This window comes from Mauremys mutica, chromosome 1, assembly GCF_020497125.1.
Source record: "Mauremys mutica isolate MM-2020 ecotype Southern chromosome 1, ASM2049712v1, whole genome shotgun sequence".
In the NCBI taxonomy this organism is placed as follows: domain Eukaryota; kingdom Metazoa; phylum Chordata; order Testudines; family Geoemydidae; genus Mauremys; species Mauremys mutica.
In genome coordinates, this window is record NC_059072.1 from 355,645,538 (window position 1) to 355,669,302 (window position 23,765).

The window sequence follows — 23,765 nt, forward strand, 5'->3', positions numbered from 1 at the left end:
AGCCACCTGAGCAAAGGATCGCCTTCCCTGTTCAGGTCGTAGGTCTCCATCCAACCCTGCTAAATGCTACCGGGCTTTTCGGTAAGGGCAGACGTAGCGCGGCTCTGCGCTAACGGCAAGTGGTCTCCGCTGCGTCTTTGAGCATTGCTGATCCAGCTGATGTCCACTGGGGGTGCTGCAGCTACATGGCCTCATTCTCTCCCACCCGGAGCTCTGCGTGGCAGGATGTGGGGTAGATGAGTGGATGGGGTTTACATTTCCCAGGAGATGGACAGCTGAGATTCAGTGTTACTGTTATGTGCATGACAGTAGCACCTTGATCAAGAGCACTGTACATACCCAGCAAGAGACGGTCTCTGCCTTACAGACCCGGCAGAGGAAGGATCCGTCAGTATCCCCATTTCACAGATGGGAAATGGCCCCAGAAAGATTGAGTGACTTGCTCAAGTCAGAGCCAGGAACTCACTCCAGACTAGCTCCTGAGCCACAAGCTGGCTCAGGCCCAGGTCTCGTGCGGGAAGGGGACCGTGAGCCGTTCGGCATTGACACGTGATGGGAGGAGAAGCAGCAGAATTCGCTCTGATTTGGACACATCTGGTATTCTCAGTAGGAGACAACAACTAGTGACCGAGCCCTGCAGACCGCCTGGGGCTACGTCTATACGTAAGGAGGCCCAGTTGCAATGTGGACACTCCTCCCAGTGAGGGGAGGAAGTCTCTGTAGTTACTCCACTGCCCCAGGTGGTAGCTAGGCTGACAGAAGAACTCGCCTGCTGACCTAGCGCTGCCGACACTGGGGTCACAGGTCGCTTAATGACATCACACACACGTCCCCACAGCCAGGGCGACATCCCATGGCATGGCCTCCCGACCGTACAGATGATCCAAAGCCAACAGGAGCAGCTTACAGACCCACCTCATACCCCCAGCTCTTCACTCTCAAAGCCACCGCAGCAGTGGGCAAGTATCAGCAGTCCCATTGTACAGCTGGGGAAACTGAGGCACTTGGCCAAGGTCCCAGAGTGGAATCGGGGGCAGAACGGAGATATCCCAGTACGACACCCTAGCCACAAGTCCACGCTGCCTTTCTAGGCACTCCCATTCCTGCCTTAGCTGAGAAAATACCAACGTTCTGACTCAGCAGCTCAGAGGTTCATAAAAAGGCTAAAAGCTGGCTCCATCTGCAGCCAGCCCCAAGGTATCTAGGCCCCGAAATGCATCTAATTCTCCCCATGCAGCCCCCCTAAAACATTTGTTCCTGTCTGCAGCAGCGTCCGCGTATGAGACATTCTGTAGCAAAGCGCCCACTAAATCGCTCGGTTAAGACTGTCTTTGAGCCTTGCAGCATCCCTGTTTCCAAGGTGTACAGCTGGCGTGCGGGGTGAGCACATGCTCCCTGCAGTGGTAAAGTCAGTTCCAGCTAAGCCCAGGGTCACTCCAATTCCAGCAACACCGCTCCAATCGCATTTCACACTGATTGCACCCGCTTTAAGCATGTGCTTTCTCTGGGAGGGCGGGGAAATCAAACTGCCTTTTGTCTGGGCTGATAGGGGTACCATACCCTTGCTCTGTGCCAATCCAAGCACCATATTTGATGACCACCACCTCACTGCAATAGGAACTCATAGAATCTCAGGGTTGGAAGGGACCTCAGGAGATCATCTAGTTCAACCCCCTGCTCAAAGCAGAACCAATCCCCAGACCCCTAAATGGTCCCCTCAAGGGTTGAACTCATAACCCTGGGTTCAGCAGGCCAATGTGCAAACCACTGAGCTATCCGTCCCCCAAATCTCAGGTGAGATCAGGGCCCCCTGGTGCTAAGCACTGGGCCTACACACGGTAAGGTAACATCACCTCTTCAGGGGAGGGAGTAGCTAAATAGACAAGATGGTGCAGGGGGAAATTGAGGCACAGAAAGGGGAAGTCACGGAGAGCACAGTAGGTCAGAACCAGGACTAGACCCTGGCTCTCCAGACTCCCAGCCCTGTGCCCTCACAACTAGACTGTGCTGTTGCACAGTCACTCCCCTCTGCTGGAACCTGATGCCTGGCCTATGTCCCCACTTTGCCTTCAGGATGGAAAGTCCTGTGGGCAGCACAGTCAGGGCTGTCCCTACCCATATAAGGACACAGCTGTGCAGGGCACCAGGGCGCCCCACCCCAGCCCCACCCCCACTCCCCTGAGGACTCCAGAAGTGGTCTGGCCTGCATTCACCGGTTCCCCCCTCCCCCCAAGCCTGGGAGCCAGGGGAGCAGAGCAGGCTGGGGCCTGGTCACTCCACTTCCCACAGGAAGTGACCAGCCCCCCTCCCTCCCATCCCGCACAGAGGCCTGGGGCCAGCCCCCCACCCCTCCCAGCTCCCTCCTGCAGAGGCCTGGGGCCAGCCCCCCCCCCCACTCCCCCAGCTCCCTCCTGCAGAGGCCTGGGGCTCTGTAGGGCACCAAAATAGCTAGGATAGCCCTGAGCACAGTTGCCAACTTTCACGCGGTAAATAAGCACCCAACTTTCACAATAAGCCAAAACTCAGGCTAATCCCATTTCAAAACAAGGCCAAAATAAACCAACCCCTAAGAACCGCAACACTCAATGTGACCAGATCCCCCCGGAGTGCAGTCTGGGCCCGCTGTGCACCCCCACTCTCTCCCTCCCTTGTCCCCCCTTGCCGGGAGCCGATCAAAAAACCAGAAGCAACAAGCCAAAAACTAGCGAACAAGCAACTGCCTGGTGGTGAGAAGGGTGCTGTGCATCACTGAACAGTAACTCCTCTAAGGTGCCGCTGCAGTAACGTACATCTTTTTCCAGCTCTTGGTGAGCAGGCTGCAGCAGCGAAGCCTTCCTCGCCTGTGGGTGCAGTGAGTGCCGGTAGGTCTAAGGGAGTCTGAATGGGCGTAAGAAGGAGCTGTGACTGACAGGGGTCTCAGGATCACACAGCGACATGTCGATATGTACAGCGTGGAGGGTACTGCTGCGCACACACGCGAGGAGCGTACAGAACAGAAGAGGTTTCTGAGTAGAAGAGAGTTCTGCTGCCCCCTCTGGAAGCTGCTCTTGTAACTCAGGCACTCACGGCACTTGGAGAACTAGAGGTCCTGGGTTCGAATCCTGCTGTCAGCCCAAGAGGGGGTTGCTTACACTGGTAAAATAATAAATAAAGCAACAATATAGGGCCAAATTTTCCACTAGAGTAAGTCCCCATAGCTCTGCTGAAGTCACAGTGCTGCTTATTTGGGAGCCAGAGAGCCAGACCCCCAGGAGGTATGTGACCCAGCCAGAGGGAAACTGCGTGGCATGACCTGCAGTGAGGGCAAACAAGAGCCCTTCAGGGGAAATTCAGAGGCCCCTGATCAAACAGCAGAAGAGGCTGCAGGACATCAGCCTTTGTTTATTGAACTGAGTTGGGTTAATGAACTAGAGCCTGGAAGTAGGGGTGTTGGATGTTCCCCAGCATCTGGAACGGACCCCAGGAGTGGGGCCAGTGAGATAGGGCAGGGGCTGGCACTGGGCGAAGTGGGTTGTAGGCTTTGCCTGCTCTGTAGATACAGACGACTTCATCCTTCAAGGCTGTTGACGTGGCATCTTCCACCTGCCGGGAATTAACTCGAAACGCCGCTGTGTATCTGGAGGCCTCGCCAAAGCGCCTCTTGGGCCGTGCTTATCTCCAGCCGAGCCCGGTGGAACAGGGACAAAGAGAGCAATCTCTCCCAGAGCACTGCTCAAGCAACACGTGTGATGCCCTGCGCAGGGCGAGATAAACAAGCAAGCCTGGGGCTTTGTCCTCCGCCGAGCAAAACTGAGCCCCAGCTGGTATACGCCTGCCGGAGACGCCAGCAGAGCCATTGTCTGAGAAGCAAAGAGGATGCCGCTTGGCGGAGAGACACACCGGTGTGCTGAGAGCTGCAGGCAATTAAACGCCACTGGATACTGTGTGGGGAAAGCACACCAGCAGGCAGGGCCGGCTTTAGCAAGTGCAGGGCCCGATTCGTACTCGCCCGGCGGCGCTCCGGGTCTTCGGCAGCACTTCAGCGACGGGTCCTTGACTCGCTCCGGGTCTTCGGCGGCGGGTCCTTCACTTGCTCCAGGTCTTCAGCGGCACTTCGGCGGCGGGTCCTTCACTCGCTCCGGGTCTTCAAGACACTCAAGGACCCACTGCTTAAATACCGCCGAGGACTCGGAGTGAGTGAAGGACCCGCCGCCGAAGTGCCGCTGAAGACCCCCGGAGCACCGCCAGGTGAGTAAAAATTAAAAAGGCGCTGGCATGGGGCCCTCTTAGGCGCGGGGCCCGATTCGGGGGAATCAGGTGAATCGGTCTAAAGCCGGCCCTGCCAGCAGGGTTCCCAGCAGCCAGTATTCAGGGCTGTAATGAACGTCATCCGTTATAGAGGGAATAAAGGCTGCTGTGTCCTGGTTTTCATCCCAAGTCCCCGGATTTGCAGATGTCAGTATTTCAAAGGACTTGCTTTCCCCCCAGCATATTCAGGATCAGACCCAAGCCAGTCAAGGGTCCCCGTCCACTCCCAGGGCTAGCACCACAGCACTGGGGCAGAAACAGAGAAACTGGGGAAAGCGTTTCTCTGTCCAACGAAGGAAAGGGCTTTTCCAGGAGCTAGTCAAATAGCCAGGAGGGTTCAGCTCCACAACCTGCAGATGCACAGCACAGGCCTCCACCACCTGAGCTACAGGAGCGTTTCCTTTAGCTACTAGCAGCAGTAGGCTGTTCTCTCCTAGCGGACAAGCCACTCAAGGGAGAATTGATGCACACTGTGATACTACGTTACACTAGTAAAGGCCTTGCTATTGTCCCTTTAAGAGACCCCAGGCTGGCTATATTGAGTCAGGATCGTGTGGCAGGCAGAGACGCTAAGCTGTCTGGCTCTGAGCTGGTGTAACAGCATCCACAGCCACACCAAGAACTGCCGCACCTTATGCTCCGCACCAAACCTGCAATGAACTGCAAGACTTTCTGCTCCAAAACTACAGCCCTCCGAGGAACGAAGGCAGATTTCAATCTGCAGCAAGTGTATTTAAGCTGCGTCCACTAGAGGGTGACACGATCACTCCCACATCTTGTGCAGGTGAGCTGCTCTGACACTCAATGTGCTCACACTAACGCCGGCCATTATACCGCAGTGCGCAGGTCAGAGCTAATCAATCCATTTGAAGTCCTCCCCTTCTGGGAAGTAGTAAGGAGGGGGAAGAATTCTACAGGGGGACCCAAAGGGTCGTAACTAGCTGGGATGAAAACGAGCAAAGGAAAACTGGTTATAGAGCAAGAAACCCCTTAGCACAGGACTGTCATTTGATATGTACGTGCAGCGCCTAGCACAACTGGGCCCTGGATCTGGGTGGTGCCTCTGGACGCTACCCTGATAGAAACTTCGCTGAATAACAGAGAGCAGGCCAGACTTTCATGTTTAAGGTCTCGCCCAGTAAGACCCACCCATAATAAACCGCACGGCGCTCCATTTAGCTCCCTTGCCAGGATGAGGGGACCAAGATGTTACTTTCTGGATTTGAACCGGTGGCTTAAGGGAATCTGCGAGGCAGATTTTGATTTAGCGCCATTGGTGCCAAGCCAGACTAGCCCTGGAGAAGCTGATTGAGAACGTCCGGATTTGGCTCTGTAGCTGAACCCCTTTGGGGGCCTTTAGGCTAAAGGAGGGTGTAGCCGGTAAAATCTTTGCTATTTTGGGGGACGACGGACACTGTGGTCTAGTGGGCACAGGCCTAGGAGTCAGAAGACCTGGGTTCTATTCCTAGGTCTACTGCTGGGTGACCATGGGCAGCAGGTATCATAGGACAGGGGAGGCTAAGCCTCCTCTCACCAGACTGTGGCCCCACCCATGCTCTGCCCTTACTCCAACCCTCTCCCCTGAAACCAGGGGGTCCTCAGCTGCAGCCTGGAACTTGGGGCTTAGGTCAGTCAGTGATCTGGGCTGGCAGCCAGGGGCAGCTTGGGGGTCAGGCAGAGGGGGTTCACCCACACAGCCCATGTGGGTGACCTGATATTCATCCCTGAGTTTTAAAGGAGGATAAGCACCATTGTCCTCATTTTACAGGTGGGGAAACTGAGGCAGTTTGCGGCTGTGATATGGTGCCCTCTCTTTAAAAATCTATGGATGAAAAGCACCATATAAGAGCCAGGTATTATGCGTATGCAGGGTCCGCCGTCATTGTGCAGCAGCACAGAAGCAGAGCCAGAGCAGAGTACAATGCCCAGATCCAGTTACAGTCTTCCAATAATTACGAGAGCTCGCGCCACGAGTGCATTCAGAGAGCAACTCCATCCGATAAGTGTCATTTCTAAGCTTCAGCGTAAAGCCGGTCCTGTCCTCAGATGACTGGTGCTGGCTAGAGCCATCAGTGCCAACGGATGCATCTGCCCAAGGCCCGCTCTTCATTCCCGGGGGTTTGCAGAGCCTGTCAATCAGGACTCGCAATAAACCAAAGCCAGTCCTTGCAGACACTTCCTCTGTGACAGCATGAGTTTAACGCACAGAGAATTTCTCCAGATGCTCCGGCACTTGGGGAGGACGGAGCGGCGGGGATGTGTGTGTTATATGCTGAAAGCAGCAATGTCGGCAGCTTTCTTATAGAAAAGCTGTAAAAATGCCTCTTCTAAGAGCAAAAACAACAAGGAGTCCTTGTGGCACCTTAGAGACTAACACATTTATTTGGGCATAAGCATTCGTGAGTAGAACCCACTTTTCTGGAAGATCACCAAAGGATTGTAGTTTCCTCAGAAGGTCAGTGGTGTCTCGAAGATAGCTGGGAGTGCTGGTAGCATAGGGCCTGAAGAGAGAATCTACATAGCCAGACAATCCTGCTGTCAGGGTACCAATGCCTGAGATGATGGGGACAGAACTCCACTAGCCGTCACCTACAGCCCCCAACTAAAACCTCTCCAGCGCATCATCAGGGATCTACGACCTATCCTGAAGGACGATCCCTCACTCTCACAACCCTTGGGAGACAGGCCAGTCCTTGCTTACAGACAGCCCCCCAACCTGAAGCAAATACTCACCAGCAACTACACACCACACAACAAAAACACCAACCTAGGAACCAAACCCTACTACAAACCCCGATGCCAACTCTGTCCACATATCTATTAAAGGGACACCATCATAGGACCTAATCACATCAGCCACGCCATCAGGGGCTCGTTCACCTGCACATCTACCAATGTGATATATGCCTTCATGTGCCAGCAATGCCCCTCTGCCATGTACATTGGCCAAACCGGACAGTCTCTACGCAAAAGAATAAATGGACACAAATCTGACATCAGGAATCATAAAATTCAAAAGCCAGTAGGAGAACTCTTCAACCTCTCTGGTCCACTCAGTAACAGACCTAAAAGTGGCAATTCTTCAACAAAAGAACTTCAAAAACAGACTCCAACGTGAAGCTGCAGAACTGGAATTAATTTGCAGACTGGACACCATCAGATTAGGCCTGAATAAAGACTGGGAGTGGCTGGGTCATTACAAAACCTAAACCTAATTTCCCCAATGCTAATTTCTCCCTACTGTTACTCACACCTTCTTGTCAACTGCCTGTAATGGTCCACTCTCTTACCACTTCAATAGTTATTTTTCCTCCCTTGGTATCCTGCTGTTAATTGATTTATCTCGTTAGACTGACCTCACACTTGGTAAAGCAACCCCCAGCCTTTCATGTATTTATACCTGCTCCTGTATTTTTCACTCCGTGCATCTGATGAAGTGGGTTCTAGCCCAGAAAAGCTTATGCCCAAATAAATGTGTTAGTTTCTAAGGTGCCACAAGGACTCCTCGTTGTTTTTGCTGATACAGACTAACACGGCTACCACTCTGACACCTGTCTTCTCAGAGCGTGCTCTAGACATTCACAGTGGCAGGTTGGAGATGGAGCTGCTGTGGTACAGACTAGTTAGGAGGGTCTTAACTGGTGCATAGGCCTTGGGCTAGCCCTCTGCACAGGGTGAATGTTACCCTCTAGGGGGAGCCCTTACCAAATATTAATCTATGGCTAAACATAAATAAACTTTGGCCCTGAAACTCTTCGATCCTAGCTCCTCTATGCCTGCAAATCTGGAGTGCCCTGCGTGGATACAAAATTTGTATCCGCGTCCGACCTGCAACCCGCAAGCACGGTCTGCGGATATAAAGCAGATATCCGCAGATTTGCAAGGGTCTACAAATCCGTCCCCGTTCTCAGCAATGCTGTGCACACACGCCACTCCCTCCACTCCATCTCTGCCCCATCCTCATCTCCTCTTCCCAGCCGATCCAGCACCCCACGCCCCAGCACTGGCCAGATGCTCCCGCCACCTGCTTGTCTGAGCAGTCGGGACAACCTCCATCTCGGCCAACACACCTGGCGTCTAACGAGGCATCCCCAGAGCTGAAAGAATGAGCAAGTCTGCTGCTTGAGCTAAATAGCCAGGCTGCCTAGCCGGGCGCTGTACCTGACTCGTCTCCTCTGAGGGCTGGGCACAGAGAGCCATTCATAACACACTGGCCAGCAGGCGACACCAGGAAGCCCATCCCTGGCTCCAGATCTGCTGCCTTATTCATTTCAGGAGCTAGTTTGAAAAGGAACTCGTTGGCCATAGCTCGCCACTCACGGGGTGGGGGTGGGGATACATCCTCAGCAGAGCGCACAGAACTTTGCTAATTCAGTGATGGGGGCTCTTGTGATAGGACAGACAATCCAGGCACTTCACAGGCTAAGGACCTTCATCGGCCACCCTGCTGGAAATCACTCTGCGTTTTATGGGGAGCGGGCTCCCTCCGTGGAATAACCGCGTGCGGGTTGACTGCTTTCATGGGTGCCACTCTTACGGTCAGCAATGGAAAATACCACTTTCTCCAGCTTAGCCTCCAGTGACCAGTTCAGAAATGTGAAGTCACTGCTTCAGCTGCGTCCAGGTGGCTTATTCCTGCCCCGGGACTGCCTCATATAGTCGCAGTGCTACCAGTATATTAGTGACGTTATTTGCTTTTCTACGGAACCCTTAGCCCCACAATGCCAGAGCATTTTGCAAACATTAAATAAGCCCCACAACCTCCTCCCCCCGGGAGGACGTGCTGTCATCCCCATGTTCCAGAAGGGAAACTGAGGCACAGAATAGCTAAGTGACTTTACTAATATCAGCAACTGAGCTAGGAATAAGCATTGGCCTACTAAACCCAGGGTTGTAAGTTCAATTCTTGAGGGGGCCATTTAGGGATCTGGGGCAAAAATCTGTCTGGGGAATGGTCCTGCTTTGAGCAGGGGGTTGGACTAGATACCTCCTGAGGTCCCTTCCAACCCTGATATTCTATGAACAGAAGCCAGGAATCCCTTAGTCTTTCGCTCTAACTACCACCAACATTCCTCTGCATTTAACGTATTAGATCTGTTAGGGGCTGCTAGTCAGTGTGGGTCAAATGCTTCTCTCGTTTCCACAGATGTAAATCTAGGGCATCCCAGGGAAAATCACTGGCGTTTCTTTGGTTTAACAGAGAGAAGAAGAATCTGTTCCTCAACAAGAACCAACGTAAGGTTCACATTAACCCGGATGTAAACTCACCGCAGTCAATAGGTCACATCAGGGCTGGCTTGGCCCCTACATTTTGTTTCCCCAGCAGTCAGGCCTACCTCGTCATTATCCATGAGAACGCACATCCCCCGCCTTGCCTGCCGCCCCGGCTCAGATGGCTGATTGGCCGTCAGAACAAATCAGATTGGAATTCGCCCGCACCGCCCCTGGAATTCCAGATGCAACTCGTTAGCTCCCCGACCCCAAGATTCATCTGATTAGCTTATTGAATAAACTTCCCTCTCAATCACAGTTAGAGCGCTGGCGCTGGCGAGCCGGCAGGATGACTCACCGGCCAGCTGTACGCACAGAGACATTCAGAAAACAAGCTTTTGTCCAACTCCCGGATTCATGACCCTTTGCGCCGCCTCGATTTCTGGGCATTTGGAGCTCTTGCCTCCGCTCCTTGCAAAGCGGTGGCTCTGGCTTCTCTGCGGTTACGCTGCATGGCTACAAATGCCCACGAGTGAATACAGCCGCTCTCCACGGGGCCCATCCCGGTGGCACACGCCCAGGGACGAGTATTCACGGCCTCAGCCTCGCTATGCAAAGCAGCCATGTCCCAGTCAGCCGCTGCCTTGGGTTTCCCAGCCCTCTCGGGGGCTGGTCCCCAGAGGCTGAACGCCCGCTGCTAACAATAACCCAGCAGCAGGGAAGCATCCGCAGAGATAGAGTCGCACCTTTCACAAGCTGAGGCGTGAACAAGCCCTCCACTGAAGAGGTTTCAGGTGAGGCCCCTTAACTAAGGCCTAGAGCCATGTTTCCAAATGCGGCCACTGTATAGGTTGAGATTTGGGGGCACAATGTAAAGGTTCAGCCACCCCCCCAAACAGCTAGTGTCACCTACCCCCTTGCCCTCAGGCTCCTCTCCTGGAAAACAGTGGCCCTTCCTTGCAGCACCCAGCTGTTGCTCCTGAATAGCTGTTACCAAGGGCAGCCAGACACGCCGCCTTGGTGTTTGCACTGGAGCTGCCAGCAGGGATGGGCGCCCTGCACCACACAGCCTCCTCGGGGGCTCCAGCAGCGTCTCTGGAGACACATGGGGCCGGCCTGCGCGGCACCTGAGGCAGCTCGTGTCCGTGGAGGCAGCTGCGGCATTCGGTCGCCAGGGTGCTCCCCCAGGCAGTTCCCCTGCTCCTGCCCGAACGAGGCCCAGAGAGCCTGGCACTCCGCAGGCGGAGGTTGACTTCCCGAGCCACCTTCCGCGGGGCGGGGTCTCACTGAAGGGCTGCAGGGACAGAGACAGGTCGGCACTTGGGCGTGCAGACGTATTTCATTATCCTAAGGTTAAGTACGTATTTTAGGGAAAATCCTCAAGGCGGCCCACAGCAAGAGTTGGTGGCCGCGCGCTGAGGTCACCACAAATTTGTTGTGAGAACCCCTGGCCTAGAGTCTGCTCCAAGGCTTGTCAGAAGGAAATGGTCCACAAAGCAGCCCAAACTCACGGAGGGTGAGGCTAGAGAACAGCGCAGGGGTGGGTGAGGCTGGTTTGCATCATGCTGGGGGGGCGGGTGGGGGGAGAAAGAGGGCATGGTCCAATTAAAAATAGAGCCCCAAGAAATTTAATGGCCTGTGTTGTACGTTAGGTCAGACTAGATGATCTAATGTTCCCTTCTGGTCTTAAACGCTATGAATCCCTGGCTCTGCTACTGACTTGGTGTGTGACCATGGGCAAGTCCCTTAATCTGCTTGTGCCTCGCTGCCCTCCACTAAAATAGCAATAAATGAGACTCCCCCCCCTCCCCCGCACCCCTTTGTAAAGTACTTGCAGGTCTCTGGATGGAAAGCTCTACTTTGCTTAGGTGTTTGTGGCATTTGCAGAAAAAAATTTTTTAATCTATTTCTCTGAATTGCTTTAAAGCTTCCAAGCCCAGCAGCTATTCAACAGTCATCTCTGGTTTGCTCTGCACCAACGTCTCGGGTGAGCGGAAAGGGGAGCAGCATTTCGGTTGCACAGGGGCTCTCTGATGTCAGAAATCAGCACTTGGGAAGCCTTTGCCAGTCGAGCAATTTATGAGAAGGCTGGAAATATTTACCCTGTACACAGCTGATAAGCAATCACTCAGATCTGGGTGTCGAATCACCAAGAGTCCAGCCCCTCGGCGATTCCTTCCAGCTTGTAGTGAAATTCTCACCCACCCACCTGCTGGCTAAAAATCACTCTTTGCAGGTCCCTTAGTGGCCAGGTCACACAGCTTGCATTGTACTCCCCCAGGTTACCACTTAGATCCCCAGAGGCCATTATGGACGGATCTAGCACTGTTACCAGCTTATCAGCTGCTATGAGCTTATTCAGGCAGATCCCTGCTCCCTCCCCCAGTCTGTCCCTGCTTGTCCTAGCCTCACAGCTGAAATATGTCAGCTACCTGGAGTCTCCCCTTGCCATCCCTAGCAGGGCCAGTGCAACCCATTAGGTGACCTAGGCGGTCGCCTAGGGCGCTAGCATTTGGGGGGGGCGGCATTTCGGGTCCTTCGGTGGCGGCCGCAGCGGCTGGATCTTCGGCCTTCCTGGTCGTCGTCGGCATTTAGGCGGGGGGACCTGGGGCAGGGGGGCGCGGGGAGGGCCGCCTGCAGCAAGTAAGGGGGGGACGGCTCACAGGGGAACTCCCTGCCCCAGCTCACCTCTGCTCCGCCTCCTGTCCCTATGGGTCCCTGTACCCCCTTCCACATCACCATGTGGCCCTGCATCTCCCTCCCTCCAGTGGCCCTGCACCGCCATTCCCATTAAGCTCCTGACACAGTCTGACCTCCCCCCACTAGCCTTCTGAGGCCCTGTCTGACCCCCGCAGCATGCCACGCTGCCTGTTTCCCCATAGCCTGTCTCCTGACCTGGCCTGACAGGTGCTGCAAAGAAGGCAGGCTCCTTCTCTTTCCTAGCTGGCTGGGAGCTGCTGCTCTGTTCTAATGCCACAGTGCCCTCTGGTGGGCAAAAGGCAGAACTGCAGCAACATTCCAGCTGAAGCTTTCTTCTGCGCAAAAAATTAAAAATATGCATGGCTCATTAATTATGCACATGCACAGTAGTGCAGAATTCTCCCAGGAGTGTGTATTATATTTGTAGTGCTGTGCTGCCCAGAGGCCTCAGCCATGGCCCCATTGCACGGGAGGGTGTAAACGCATAGGGAGAGACAGGGCTTAGAAGCTAAACTGACAAACAGCAGGAGGGGGAAGAGAGGCGCCCAGAGGGGAAAGTGACCAGCAAGGCCACCCAGCAAAACAGTGGCAGTGCTGGGAACTGAACTTGAGTTCTGGTCTCAGGGCTAATGTTGTGCTCATAGCTGCTGTGAAGCTGTTACTGACCCAGAGCTGTTGTGATTAACTGGCTCAGGCAGAGGGGAAGGCTCCAGTGCCTCATCCATATCTGTTATATCAACTTGTTGTCGTAGAGCACCTGCGGGTAAGTGCATCTGCCCCTGTTTCCCTTTGGGCCAGCCATTAAAACAAGTACAATCTCTCACTGTCCGAAACCAAGGCCTGTCCTCAGATAGAATTTATTCATTTATACGTACAATAGTCCATAAAACTACAACCACTCGCCCGATTCACGCAGTAAAATATAGAGAGTCCCATGACTGTCCATTATCCTCACCCATGAATCCCTCACCGCTTGGTTCCTAGTTCTGTTCTGCCTTGTTCTAGAGTCCCACTCGTCAGGCCATCCACCTGACAGTGACCGGTCTCATATTGCTTCTACTTAGATTCCAACAACTCAGCCCATTGCAGCCTCCTGGCAGAGGCTCTACTCGGAAGGTCAGCTGGCTAGCCCCTCTACCAGTCTCCTAGCCAATTCCTCCTCCTTCCCAGGGATTGCCCGCAGAGCGTTCCACTCTCTGGAAACATCTGCTCAATGTTCAGCAGAGGTCAAAAAAAGCTAACCAAATGTTAGGAACCGCTAGGAAAGGGATAGATAATAAGACAGAAAATATAAATCCATGGTACATTTGCCAACACTTTGAATACTGTGTGCAGATCTGGTTGCCTCATCTCAAAAAAGATCTATTAGAATTGGAAAAGATACAGAGAAGGGCAACTAAAAGGATTAGGGGTGTGGAACAGCTTCCATAGGAGGAGAGATTAAAAAGACTGGGACTGTTCAGCTTGGAAAAGAAAGAGACGACTAAGGGGGGGTCTATAAAATCATGACTGGTGCGGAGAAAGTAAATCAGGAAGTGTTATTTACTCCTTCCCATAACATAAGAACCCAGGGTCACCCAATGAAATTAATAGGCAGCAGGTTTAAAAATAAACCAAAGGAAGCATTTCTTCAGACAACGCACAGTCAACCCATGGAACTCGTTGCCAGAGGATGTTGTGAAGGCCAAGACTATAACAGGGTGTGACGTTATTGATATAAATTGGGACCATATAGAACATGGGTTGCAACCAAGGTCCTGTAGTGGCACCAAATCTTAAGTAAAGGGGGTCATATAAGGTGTCTAAGACCAGGTTCTGGGTTGCTGGTTATGATTATGCTGTCTGTATGATCTGTGTATCATTTTGTAGTTGAAGTTATAAGTATTGGCTCTGTACTGTCTGTATTTTGTATTATGCTCTGCTTCTGGGAAATATCCCAGACAAGCTGGTGTTAGCCCTGTCTAGCTGGCTTGATGGCCCATTAAGGACCATCAGCTACACAATTGACCCATGGAGAGAAGGCAGACACACCTTGTGACTCAGCAAAGTATGCAGAGACTTGTCCATGTGACTGCAGACTCCATTTTGCTGTAATTTTCCACAGTGAGAACAAAGAGATTCTTACACCTGGAAAGGTCTATATAAGGCTGATGCATCATCTCCATCTGGTCTTCAATCCTGCTTCTTACCTCTGGAGGGACTTTGCTACAAACTGAAGCTCTACACAAGGGACTGAGGACCCATCCCAGCGGGGGATGTTCCAGAGACTTGATATGAACCTGCAGTTTACTCCATCACTGCTGCAAGCCTGAACTAAGAACTTTGCCATTACTGTATGTAATTGATTCCATTTAACCAATTCTACCTCTCATTTCCACCTTTTTCCCTTTGTAAATAAACCTTTAGATTTTAGATTCTAAAGGATTGGCAACAGCGTGATTTGTGGGTAAGATCTGATGTGTATATTGACCTGGGTCTGGGGCTTGGTCCTTTGGGATCGAGGGAACCTTTTTCTTTTATTGGGGTGTTGGTTTTCATAACCATTCATCCCCAGGACGAGTGCACTGGTGGTGATGCTGGGAGACTGGAGTGTCTAAGGAAATTGCTTGTGTGACTTGTGGTTAGCCAGTGGGGTGAGACCAAAGTCCTTTTTGTCTGGCTGGTTTGGTTTGCCTTAGAGGTGGAAAAACCCCAGCCTAGGGCTGTGACTGCCCAGTTTAAGCAATTGGTCCTGATTTGGCACTCTCAGTTGGGTCCCGCCAGAATCGCTCCGTCACACAGGGTTCAAAAAAGAACTAGATAAGTTGATGGAGAACAGGTCCATCAATGGCTACTAGCCAAGATGGGCAGGGATGGTGTCCCGAGCCTCTGTTTGCCAGAAGCTGGGAATGGGCGACAGGGGATGGATCACTTGATAAACTGCCCTGTTCTGTTCAATCCCTCCGGGGCACCTGGCATTGGCCACTGTCAGAAGACAGGACACTGGGCTAGATGGACCTTTGGGCTGACCTAGGATGGCCGTTCTTACATCCTAATGTTCCCTGCAGTCTGTCTCCCAGACAGCTCTCACCTGCCCCTTTCCTGGCCCCTCCAGTCTGTGCTCTCAGGCGGCTCTGACTCATCCTGTCTCTCCCCTCTAGGCTCCAGCTGCCCTTTTTAAGCCCAGTTGGGGGCAAGCTGACCAGTCACACGTGCAATGGCTTCCTCCCACCCTCCTGTCCCAGTTTACTAGATAAGTCCCCTTCTCAATCACCAACATACTTCTCCCCTTGCATCCAGCATTTTGATCCCTTTTTGCGACAAGCAGGTTCCTTAGCTGAGCAGCCTGCTGCAAAACGCTGTGACAAACCCGTGGTATTAGCAGCAGGTAGGATGGGCACCGAGTCTGCTCAAAGGCCGCAGTGTCACTGTGATGGGGACGCAGACCCTCCAGCTCCACTAGCACCGGCCCCCTGACCTCGGGGAAAGTCTCCATGAGCAGTATGGTTCTTATGACACACAGAGCAGTCCTAATTCCATCCAGCAGGGGGAAGTGGTACTGATACACTAATCCATTCATCCTAAAACCTAGTCTAGTGGGCCAGCTTGCTGTTTCGAGTTCCATTTAAGATTCCCTAATTTTCCCAGCAAAGTAAGATCATTGCACCATCAGGGAGAGGCAAATCTATAGTTCGTTTCGTTTTCAAGCAAGGTAAACACTCTTCCTCCCAATGGTAGATAAAACCTCAATCCTGGATTGGCTGCCCTCATGGACCAATCAGATGCCATGTCATCCTCCCTGCAGAATTCTGGGTAACTGACTGACAAACAGACCCAGCTGGTCTCACTTCGCAAGTCTCTGCTCTCAGCAAGAATGCGCCTTTTTAGGAAAGGGAAACCGCCCAGGGAGCTACAGAGACGTTTCTTAATCCCCTGTCAACTGCAGGGGAACAGTTCTGTTCCCTGATTCATTTACTGTTGAATAGAGCTGGAGCTTCAACAAAGCCCTGGAGGTGAATTAAAAGCCAGATTTTCATTTTGCAGCTTGATGGAGCTTTACACTGGGCCCAAACAAATGCCCCGCTCTAGACACTCCTGAACTTTGACTATTTGCCAACTTACAATTTTATTGTGAGTCATGACATTCAGGGAGTTTCTTAAAGCCCCAGTTCCTGGATTCATGGAACTGCATGACAATTTCAGCTCACTCTTTTTTTAAAACAAGTTTCTTCCCCTCTGTCTGCAGAGAAAAGCTTGAAAACATGATCTAAGCACCCTGTGACACCCAGGCACCCCAATATTCACCAGTTAGGTAGTTAGCAGGGTGAGAATTCGCTAATTTATATCCTACCTATTTAGTATATTAAGTTTAAATTGCATTCTGTTTATTTGCTAGGTAATCTGCTTTGCTCTGTTTGCTATCCCTTAAAATCTATTTTTTGTAGTTAATAAACTTGTTTTTGTTTTGTCTAAAACCAGTGGGTGGAAATCATAACTGGGGGGCAGAAAGTTGTTGAATCTTTCTCTCCACATTGAGGGAGGAGGTGACTTTCATGAGCTTAGGCCGTACAGTTTCCTGTGAAGTGCAAGATGGTATAATTTTGGGTTTACACTTCAGAGGGGGGGGCTGCCTTAGGAACTGGGAGATGCCTTAGCTGAGCCTTCCCATGCAGAGCTGATCTCAGCACCTGTGTGTGTAGCTGCAGCTGGGTGTGTCCCTATGTGTGCGGGTGAAAGTGTGAGACCAGAAGTGTGTCTGCAGCTTATCACAGCATTACAGCATGAGTGGGAGCCCAGGCTGGTGGGTCACGGGGGTCAGTGGTACCCCAGTTCCAGGCAGCATCCTGAGGGGGGGAAACCCGGCAAACCCCCTAATAGCTCAGAAACCAAAGGCAAATAAAAAAGAACCCCAAATTCATTATTTTAAAAAACCCTCATTATTTTTACACCAATCTCAAGATTTTTTTGGACCTGACTCACAAGATTTGAACACCTGGGGCTGGCAAGATCTGAATTTTGCAGTGTGAGGCAGGGTCCATTGCTTCCCATGACTTCCAAGAACCCAAGACGCTTGGGTACCATAAAATGAAGAACAAGCTTCTCTATTGTGGAACAAGCACTGTACATTTTGCGGTTTAAAAATGCCTTATTGGCCAGGTTACTGACTTCCGCATTCCCTTCATTAAGTCTGGTGTACACATTTCACAGCACATTCAGACATTGTCACATCACGGCCACAAAAGGGGCCCTGGAATTTTGACAGGGTGTGACGTTATGAGTGTGATATAATATCTCATTGAAAGTTGACAGGGCCAGAAAGTGTTAATTAACTCACAGACTGACCTGACCCATGGCTGAACTTTAAAGACTGGTTAGGAAGATATGTAAATGAATAGAGCTTTGAAATGCAAGTCTGCACTGTTAGAGGTAGAAGGGTAGATGTTTGCTCAGGTCTCGTGATATAAGCAAACAAGTCTCAAGTCTATTGCTATAGCTTTGATTCAAAGATCAAAAAGGGAATATTAACATTTAGGAAGATACTTGAGGGAAATAGTATTATTATCTATATGTCTCTTTGAAGGTTGTGGTAACCTGTATCTGAACTGTTTAATGGATAAATTATCCTGTGCTAATTGCCAGGATATTTGGGAGAAAGAGAGTTAAGCCTATTGTTTTCTCAGGCCAAAAGGCTGCTGGAAATGTATAAGCAGCCTGGGACATAATCCTTCTTCATCTCAGATCTGCTTTGGGTTTCAAGAGGGGGAAACCTTAAGCCACGAGGATTGAGATCCCCAGTCACCGACTGGAGTCGCCCTGAATATGGACATTGGACTATCACCTATGGACTATTTCTAAAAGGACTTTTGGCAACTATAAGCTCATCTCTGCTATCTATCGGAACCTCAAGAATTGAATTCAAGTCTATATGTATATTGATCTTTTAACCAACACTCTTTCCTTTTTTAATAAATTTTAGTTTAGTTAATAAGAATTGGCTATAGCGTGTATTTTGGGTAAGATCTAAGTTATAATTGGACCTGGGTGTGTGGCTGATCCTTTGGGGTTGGAAGAACCTTTTCTTTTATATGATGAGATAAGAGGCTGGGTACTTTAAGGGAACTGGATTGTTTGGACTTCTGAGTAACCAGTGAGATAATACAGAAGCTGTTTTGTGCTGGTTTGGTAAATCTAAGTATTAGAATATCCACCAGCGTTTGGGGTTTGTCTGCCCCGTTCTGTTTGCAGTTCACCCTGATTGAGTGACCTCAGCTGGCTCCCACAGGCAGCACCATCACAGTGGCGTAGTCGGCAGGATCCACAGAGCCAGGTCAATTAAGCTTTGGGTCAGAACCCCATGCTATCCAAATTTGAAATTTGGTATTGAGTCTGTTTGGTTAAAGAACAGTTGCAATGGGTGAGCAAAGAGCATGTGAGGCCTGGGCAAAAAAAGCCCTGGAAGATTTGTGTTCAGAAAAGGGGATAAGCTTTAGAAAGAAAGCTACAAATCAAGAACCGAGAAATCTGTTAATGGCCAGTGATCAGGGGGCAAGAGTGCAGCCCTTATCTGAGGCTACAGAAGATGCAGAAAAAATTAGAGTGCAGAAGGCAACAAATAAACTGCAACTTGAGCATGAAAGGAATCTAGCAGATCTTCGATTGCTGGAGAAGCAAAACATAGCTGAATTAGAAAGAGAAGCTGCTGATAAAAGAAAGAAGGAGGCTGATGAGAGAGAAGAAAGAGCTCGTAAGGGGTGTCTGGAGCTGCTGAGAGGGTTCGCCAGATGCGACAAGAAACTGCCAGACGACAGCTCCAAGTCAAAAAAGCAGGCGATGAACAGCAAACTGTATCCTCTTGAATGTCCGGTTTCTAACAATGTTGGTATGTTGTATAACTCTGAGCAGTTGTCTGGGTGTAACCAAATGTACCCCAACACTGCCACCTTTTATGTCATTGCTGTTACTGTGAGTTCAGTAGAAGGTGACCCCACAAGCTGGGCCAATGCTATGTACGGGAGTGGTAATGGAAAATTCATAGAGAGTGTATAAGTCAGTGGTAACAGCTGTTTAGGGCAAATTATGACTTCTAACATCACTCTTGTTAAAGCGGATCTGGTCAAAGAGGAAGATTATTTACCAAATCAGAGTGTGAATGTTGTAGTCCTCTATGAGTTTACTGTGCCCGTGCCTTCAGCCAGAATCCACCTTGAATGGAATGATACTAAAGCATGAAGTTATAGTTGGGGTAAGGAAGTTATTGCCTAACGATCTTTTGATTGGAGAAAATGTTAAAGCTTTGTTCAGTCCAGGTAACCAGTCACAGGAAAGGAATGATCTTAAACCTGTGTCTGTTATGGGCAACGATTTGCCTGGGGAGGGTGTCTCCAAATGTTTGTCTGAGAAAAAGAGCTGTTTGGCTGTGAATGAAGTTTCTAAATGTCTATCTAATGTCTCAGAAGTAAATCTGGAATTAGATCAAGACAAGGGAGAGGAGGACAAGATTTTGGAGGAGCCTAGGCAGCCTTGGGAGGAGATGGCTTTGTCTAGTCAGCAGTTTGGGAAGGCAGGGATAGTGGAAGAGGAGTGTCCCTATCCCTTACCTGTTTCCTGTGTGGAGAATTGTGACAGTGAAGGAAATGAGCCTGTGTTTGTCAGGGGTATTGACTTGCCTATGGAGGAAGCTACCTCGGTCTCCAAGCAGTTGTCTGTGAACAGCCCTATGTGCTGGGACAAGGGATATAAAATCCCAAACTGTGCATCTGCTAAAGGAGAATGCGTCTCCGGCTCTTCTTTGTCTGTGAAGCAGACAGAAGGTGCCTTTCAGCCTGTGATGGTTGAGGGTGATTCAGTTGTCTCAGAGTTGGTTCTGGATTCAACTAAAGCCCAGGAGGGGGAATGGTCCTAAATTCGTGTCTGCTGGGGAAAATGGCACTGTAACTAGGTTGCATCCAGTTAGTGTTTTAGCAAAATCCCAGAGACCAGACAATTCTGGTGCTTGTATTTTACCTGTTGCTAATGTGTGGTTGGAAAAGAATGTAGTAACTCTGTCTGATCAGGGTGATACCCTAGCCAGGGCACAAGAAGAGCATGAAGGTGATTTGATTGTGTTACCTACTGACAGCTGGGAAACTTGTAACAAGAAGGAAAAGATTCCTAAGCTTGTATGTGGCAAAGGGAAGGTGAATGCGTCTAACCTTTTTTCTAGTGAGTCTATAAGTTTGCCTGAAAGGGGATTGTGTAGAAATCTGCCTGATGGGCCAAAGGTGATCATGGATGTGAGTAAGACCCAGAAAGAGTCTGTTGTTTCTCAGGGAAGTGTTCCTTTCGAGCAAGCCCTAGGTGAAGAGGGTAAGGGCAGAATTTCTGTGAGGGGTGAATTGTTGCTTAAAGAAGTTCCCAGGGAAAGGAATCCTCATGATAATCTGTGCAAGCAGTTTGCTCCAACTGAAGGGTGGAAAGTGAGTTAATCCAGGAAGTTTCAGTTCCTAACAGCCAGAAATGTTCTGTTGTGAATGGATCCACTGACTTTCCTTTTGAAAGATCCAGTGTGGATCCCTTTGAGAAGGAGTAAGATGGAGTAAAAGCTGTTAAGAAAGTTAAGCAGCCCTATAACCTAGTGGCTGTGTTTGGCCAGCTTGTTGGGAAGACAATGGTGTTGGAACAGGAATGTCTCCATTCTAATTCTTTAAGTGAGCAGTCTGTGCTGCAGGGTCTGAGAACAGATTTGGTTACTGGTGCTTCAGAGCAGAACAGTTTTATGGCTGAATGCCTGAGGATGCAGGGGAGAGCAAGCAGACTCTCACCCTCAGATTCTCTGGATTTGTGTGGTATCTCTGTAATACAGAGTCCAGCCTTAAAATTGGTAGCAGCTAAGAATTTAAAAACTAGTGATTGTGTTGATGTGAATTACCTGCCTGGCTGGGAAAAGAAAGACTTGCTAATAGCTGTTAGCACAGAGAGCCCACCCCATCAGCCAGTGAGTTCTGTTAAGCAAGAGAAATCAGGGTTTAATCTTTCAGGAGAAGGAAAAAGAAGAAAACTTGATTTTGCAAAGGGAAGCCACAGGTTAACCCTAAAAGGCCCAAACCCCAGTGGTATTGAGCCAAAGGTGCGGCATGACAAAAATAATTGTAAATGGACACTTGCAATGGATTTGTTGTTATTGCCAATGGTAATTTTTGTAACTAATGTGTTGCTATTACCAAAAACTGTAAAAATGTACAATGTGCCTAATCTTTTGGAAAATCCCTTGAACATGTTGGCAGTGATACATAAGAACACACTTTATGTTAAAGGGCCTGGTTATACTGATGTTTCACAGTTAATGCCTGTAAACAGTATTGGAACTTTTCCCAGAAGAAAAGACATTCCAGACCTAACGTGCTGTGTAAAAAGGGAAACTGAGGCACACCCACAGGCAGCACCGTCACACACGGCACACTTATAAAAAATGGCTTTTGACACACCCCACTCCTGGCTTTCAAAACCCAAAGATACAAGGATGATGGACTCACCTTTCCGTTGGGACTCGCTTTCTTAAATACTCTGCAAAACAAGGAAGGGAAAGATTTGTTAGCAACAAGAGAAGAGAGACTTTGAAACCAGGGTGAACTTCATGGGTGCATGCAGCTGTACTGGCATAGCTAAACCAGGGTAGCCAAAACACACTATAGACAAGCCCAGGGCTTATTTACACATCATATATATATGGATTTTGATATAATCTGTCTGTCTACCCCGTGTTTAACCCAGAGTCCCTAAACTTTGCTCCAAGCTCTGATCACCATTAGCTGATCTTTTAACTCCTTCTCCAAACAGGATAAAACCCAGTGGAGTGCAGTCATCACTCAAGCAAGCCACACACTGAAATCAGGGGCAGCTGGGCCTGAGTCATGACTGCGAGTCTGTTTAAAGCCAGCAGTCTTCTCAAGGGTGGAGACGGGAGCAGAGATTGAATTCTGGCAGCACATTTTGCAGCTAACACTCAGTATTTTGAGCTCAGCTAACTAACAGCAGGCAGCAATGTCTAGCAGAAGGGGTGCCAGGCTAGGGCTGGGGACACTCACGTTATATTGCCAGCTCTGTGTGACCTTGGGCATATTGCTCTCCCTGTGCCTCAGTTTCCCTATCTCAAAGGGTGGCCCCTCCTCTGGCAGACTCCAGCACCCCAAGGATGCCTGCCTCTGTCCCCTTTAGTCACCCATGCAAAGGAATACTGTCTCTCAGTAGAAAATTCAAATCATTTTATTCACAAAGGGCCACAGAGCCCTCATGAAAAAATCAGCTCCCCCCCAAGGAAGACCCAGGCACAACACTGCAGTGCTTCACTGTGTAACCCCCCTGCCCTGTTTCCTTTAGCTCCTCTGCCCATGCCCTGCTCTCCACATCTCCTACCCGAGACTCCCAGGACCCATGTCTCCCTGTGAGCCTTCTCCTGCAGCCCACTCCCAGGGGAGTCCTACCCCTGCTCTGGGGGATCCCCCTCCAGAGTCAATCCCTTGCTTCTGGGCCCAGCTTGCATTTGCCAAACTGGTTCTTCCCCTTGTTCCCTGGGGCCCACTGCATGAGCCTTCCTGCAAGATTCATTCAATCCCTCCCTGCTCAGTCTGTTTCCACACAGCTTTCCTTGTGCCTGCTCTCAACCCCAGCTGGGAGACAGCTGGCCAGTCACCAGTGCGCTGGACCCTGCTCCCTCTTAAAGGGGCCAGTCGCCAGTGAGAGGGCCCCAATCTCAGGCGGGGCCTGGATAGGGTGACCAGATTTCATAGAAGATCAGGGACCTCAGGAGATCATCTAGTCCAACCCCCTGCTCAAAGCAGAGCCAATCCCCAGACAGATTTTGACCCCAGATCCCTAAGTGGCCCCCTCAGGGATTGAACTCACAACCCTGAGTTTAGCAGGCCAATGCTCAAACCACTGAGCTATCCCTCCCCCGCAAGTGCAAGCAGGATGCCGTGCGGGGCTATCCTGAGCCGCCGGGTGTTGCTGCTCACCTGAGACATCCCACACCCTGCACGGGGCTCTCCCAAGGCCACTTGGCTTTGCTGTTCACCTGAGCCACGTGCCCTGGACTGACTGCTGAGCCCCCCGGTGCCTGGCACTGGGGCTGTCGACCCGAGTCCCAGGCCACTCTGGGCTGACCGCCCGAGCCCTGCGCTGCCGGGGACTGGGGTTGGGGCTGACTACCTGAGCCCCGCGCTGCCCTAGGATGATCGCCCGAGCCCGGCACCGCCCAGCGCCTCGTGTCGCCACTGGCCTCCCCAAACATTCCTCCACGCCCCACTCAGGGGGCTCAACCCACTTGTTTGGCAAAACTGGACATTTGTTCCCTTTGCTCTTGCCAATGATCAGAGCAACTTGCAACTGGCAAGAACAAACGGGACAAAGGCCCATTTTTGCCCCCCAAAAAGTCAGCATGTCCAGGACGGGGCTGAAAAAAGGGGACTGTCCCAGCAAAAATGGGATGTATGGTCCCCCTGGGCCTGTCGCATTAGAAAACATTCTCTGCAGAGCTGATGCTCTGTGCTGAGGCGGATCCATTTGCTCTGGGGTTGCTAGAAACCAGGGGGCACTGCGGGAGGAAGTCTGGG

At 50.8% G+C, this 23,765-nt stretch overlaps 1 protein-coding gene across 4 annotated transcripts in view; it reads right to left on the reverse strand.

Annotated features, from left to right (window-relative positions):
* The window catches only part of ARRB1 (arrestin beta 1), a 177,846-nt gene that overhangs the window by 64,659 nt on the left and 89,422 nt on the right, over positions 1-23,765 (reverse strand). For 2 of the 4 annotated variants that reach the window (XM_045022912.1, XM_045022926.1), the window contains one exon: positions 21,690-21,720. In XM_045022912.1, the coding sequence (XP_044878847.1) occupies positions 21,690-21,720 (31 nt within the window). Of the gene's footprint in view, positions 1-9,623; positions 9,732-21,689; positions 21,721-22,637; positions 22,712-23,765 lie in introns of those variants that run through there. The other 2 variants (XM_045022935.1, XM_045022920.1) reach the window with 2 other exon arrangements.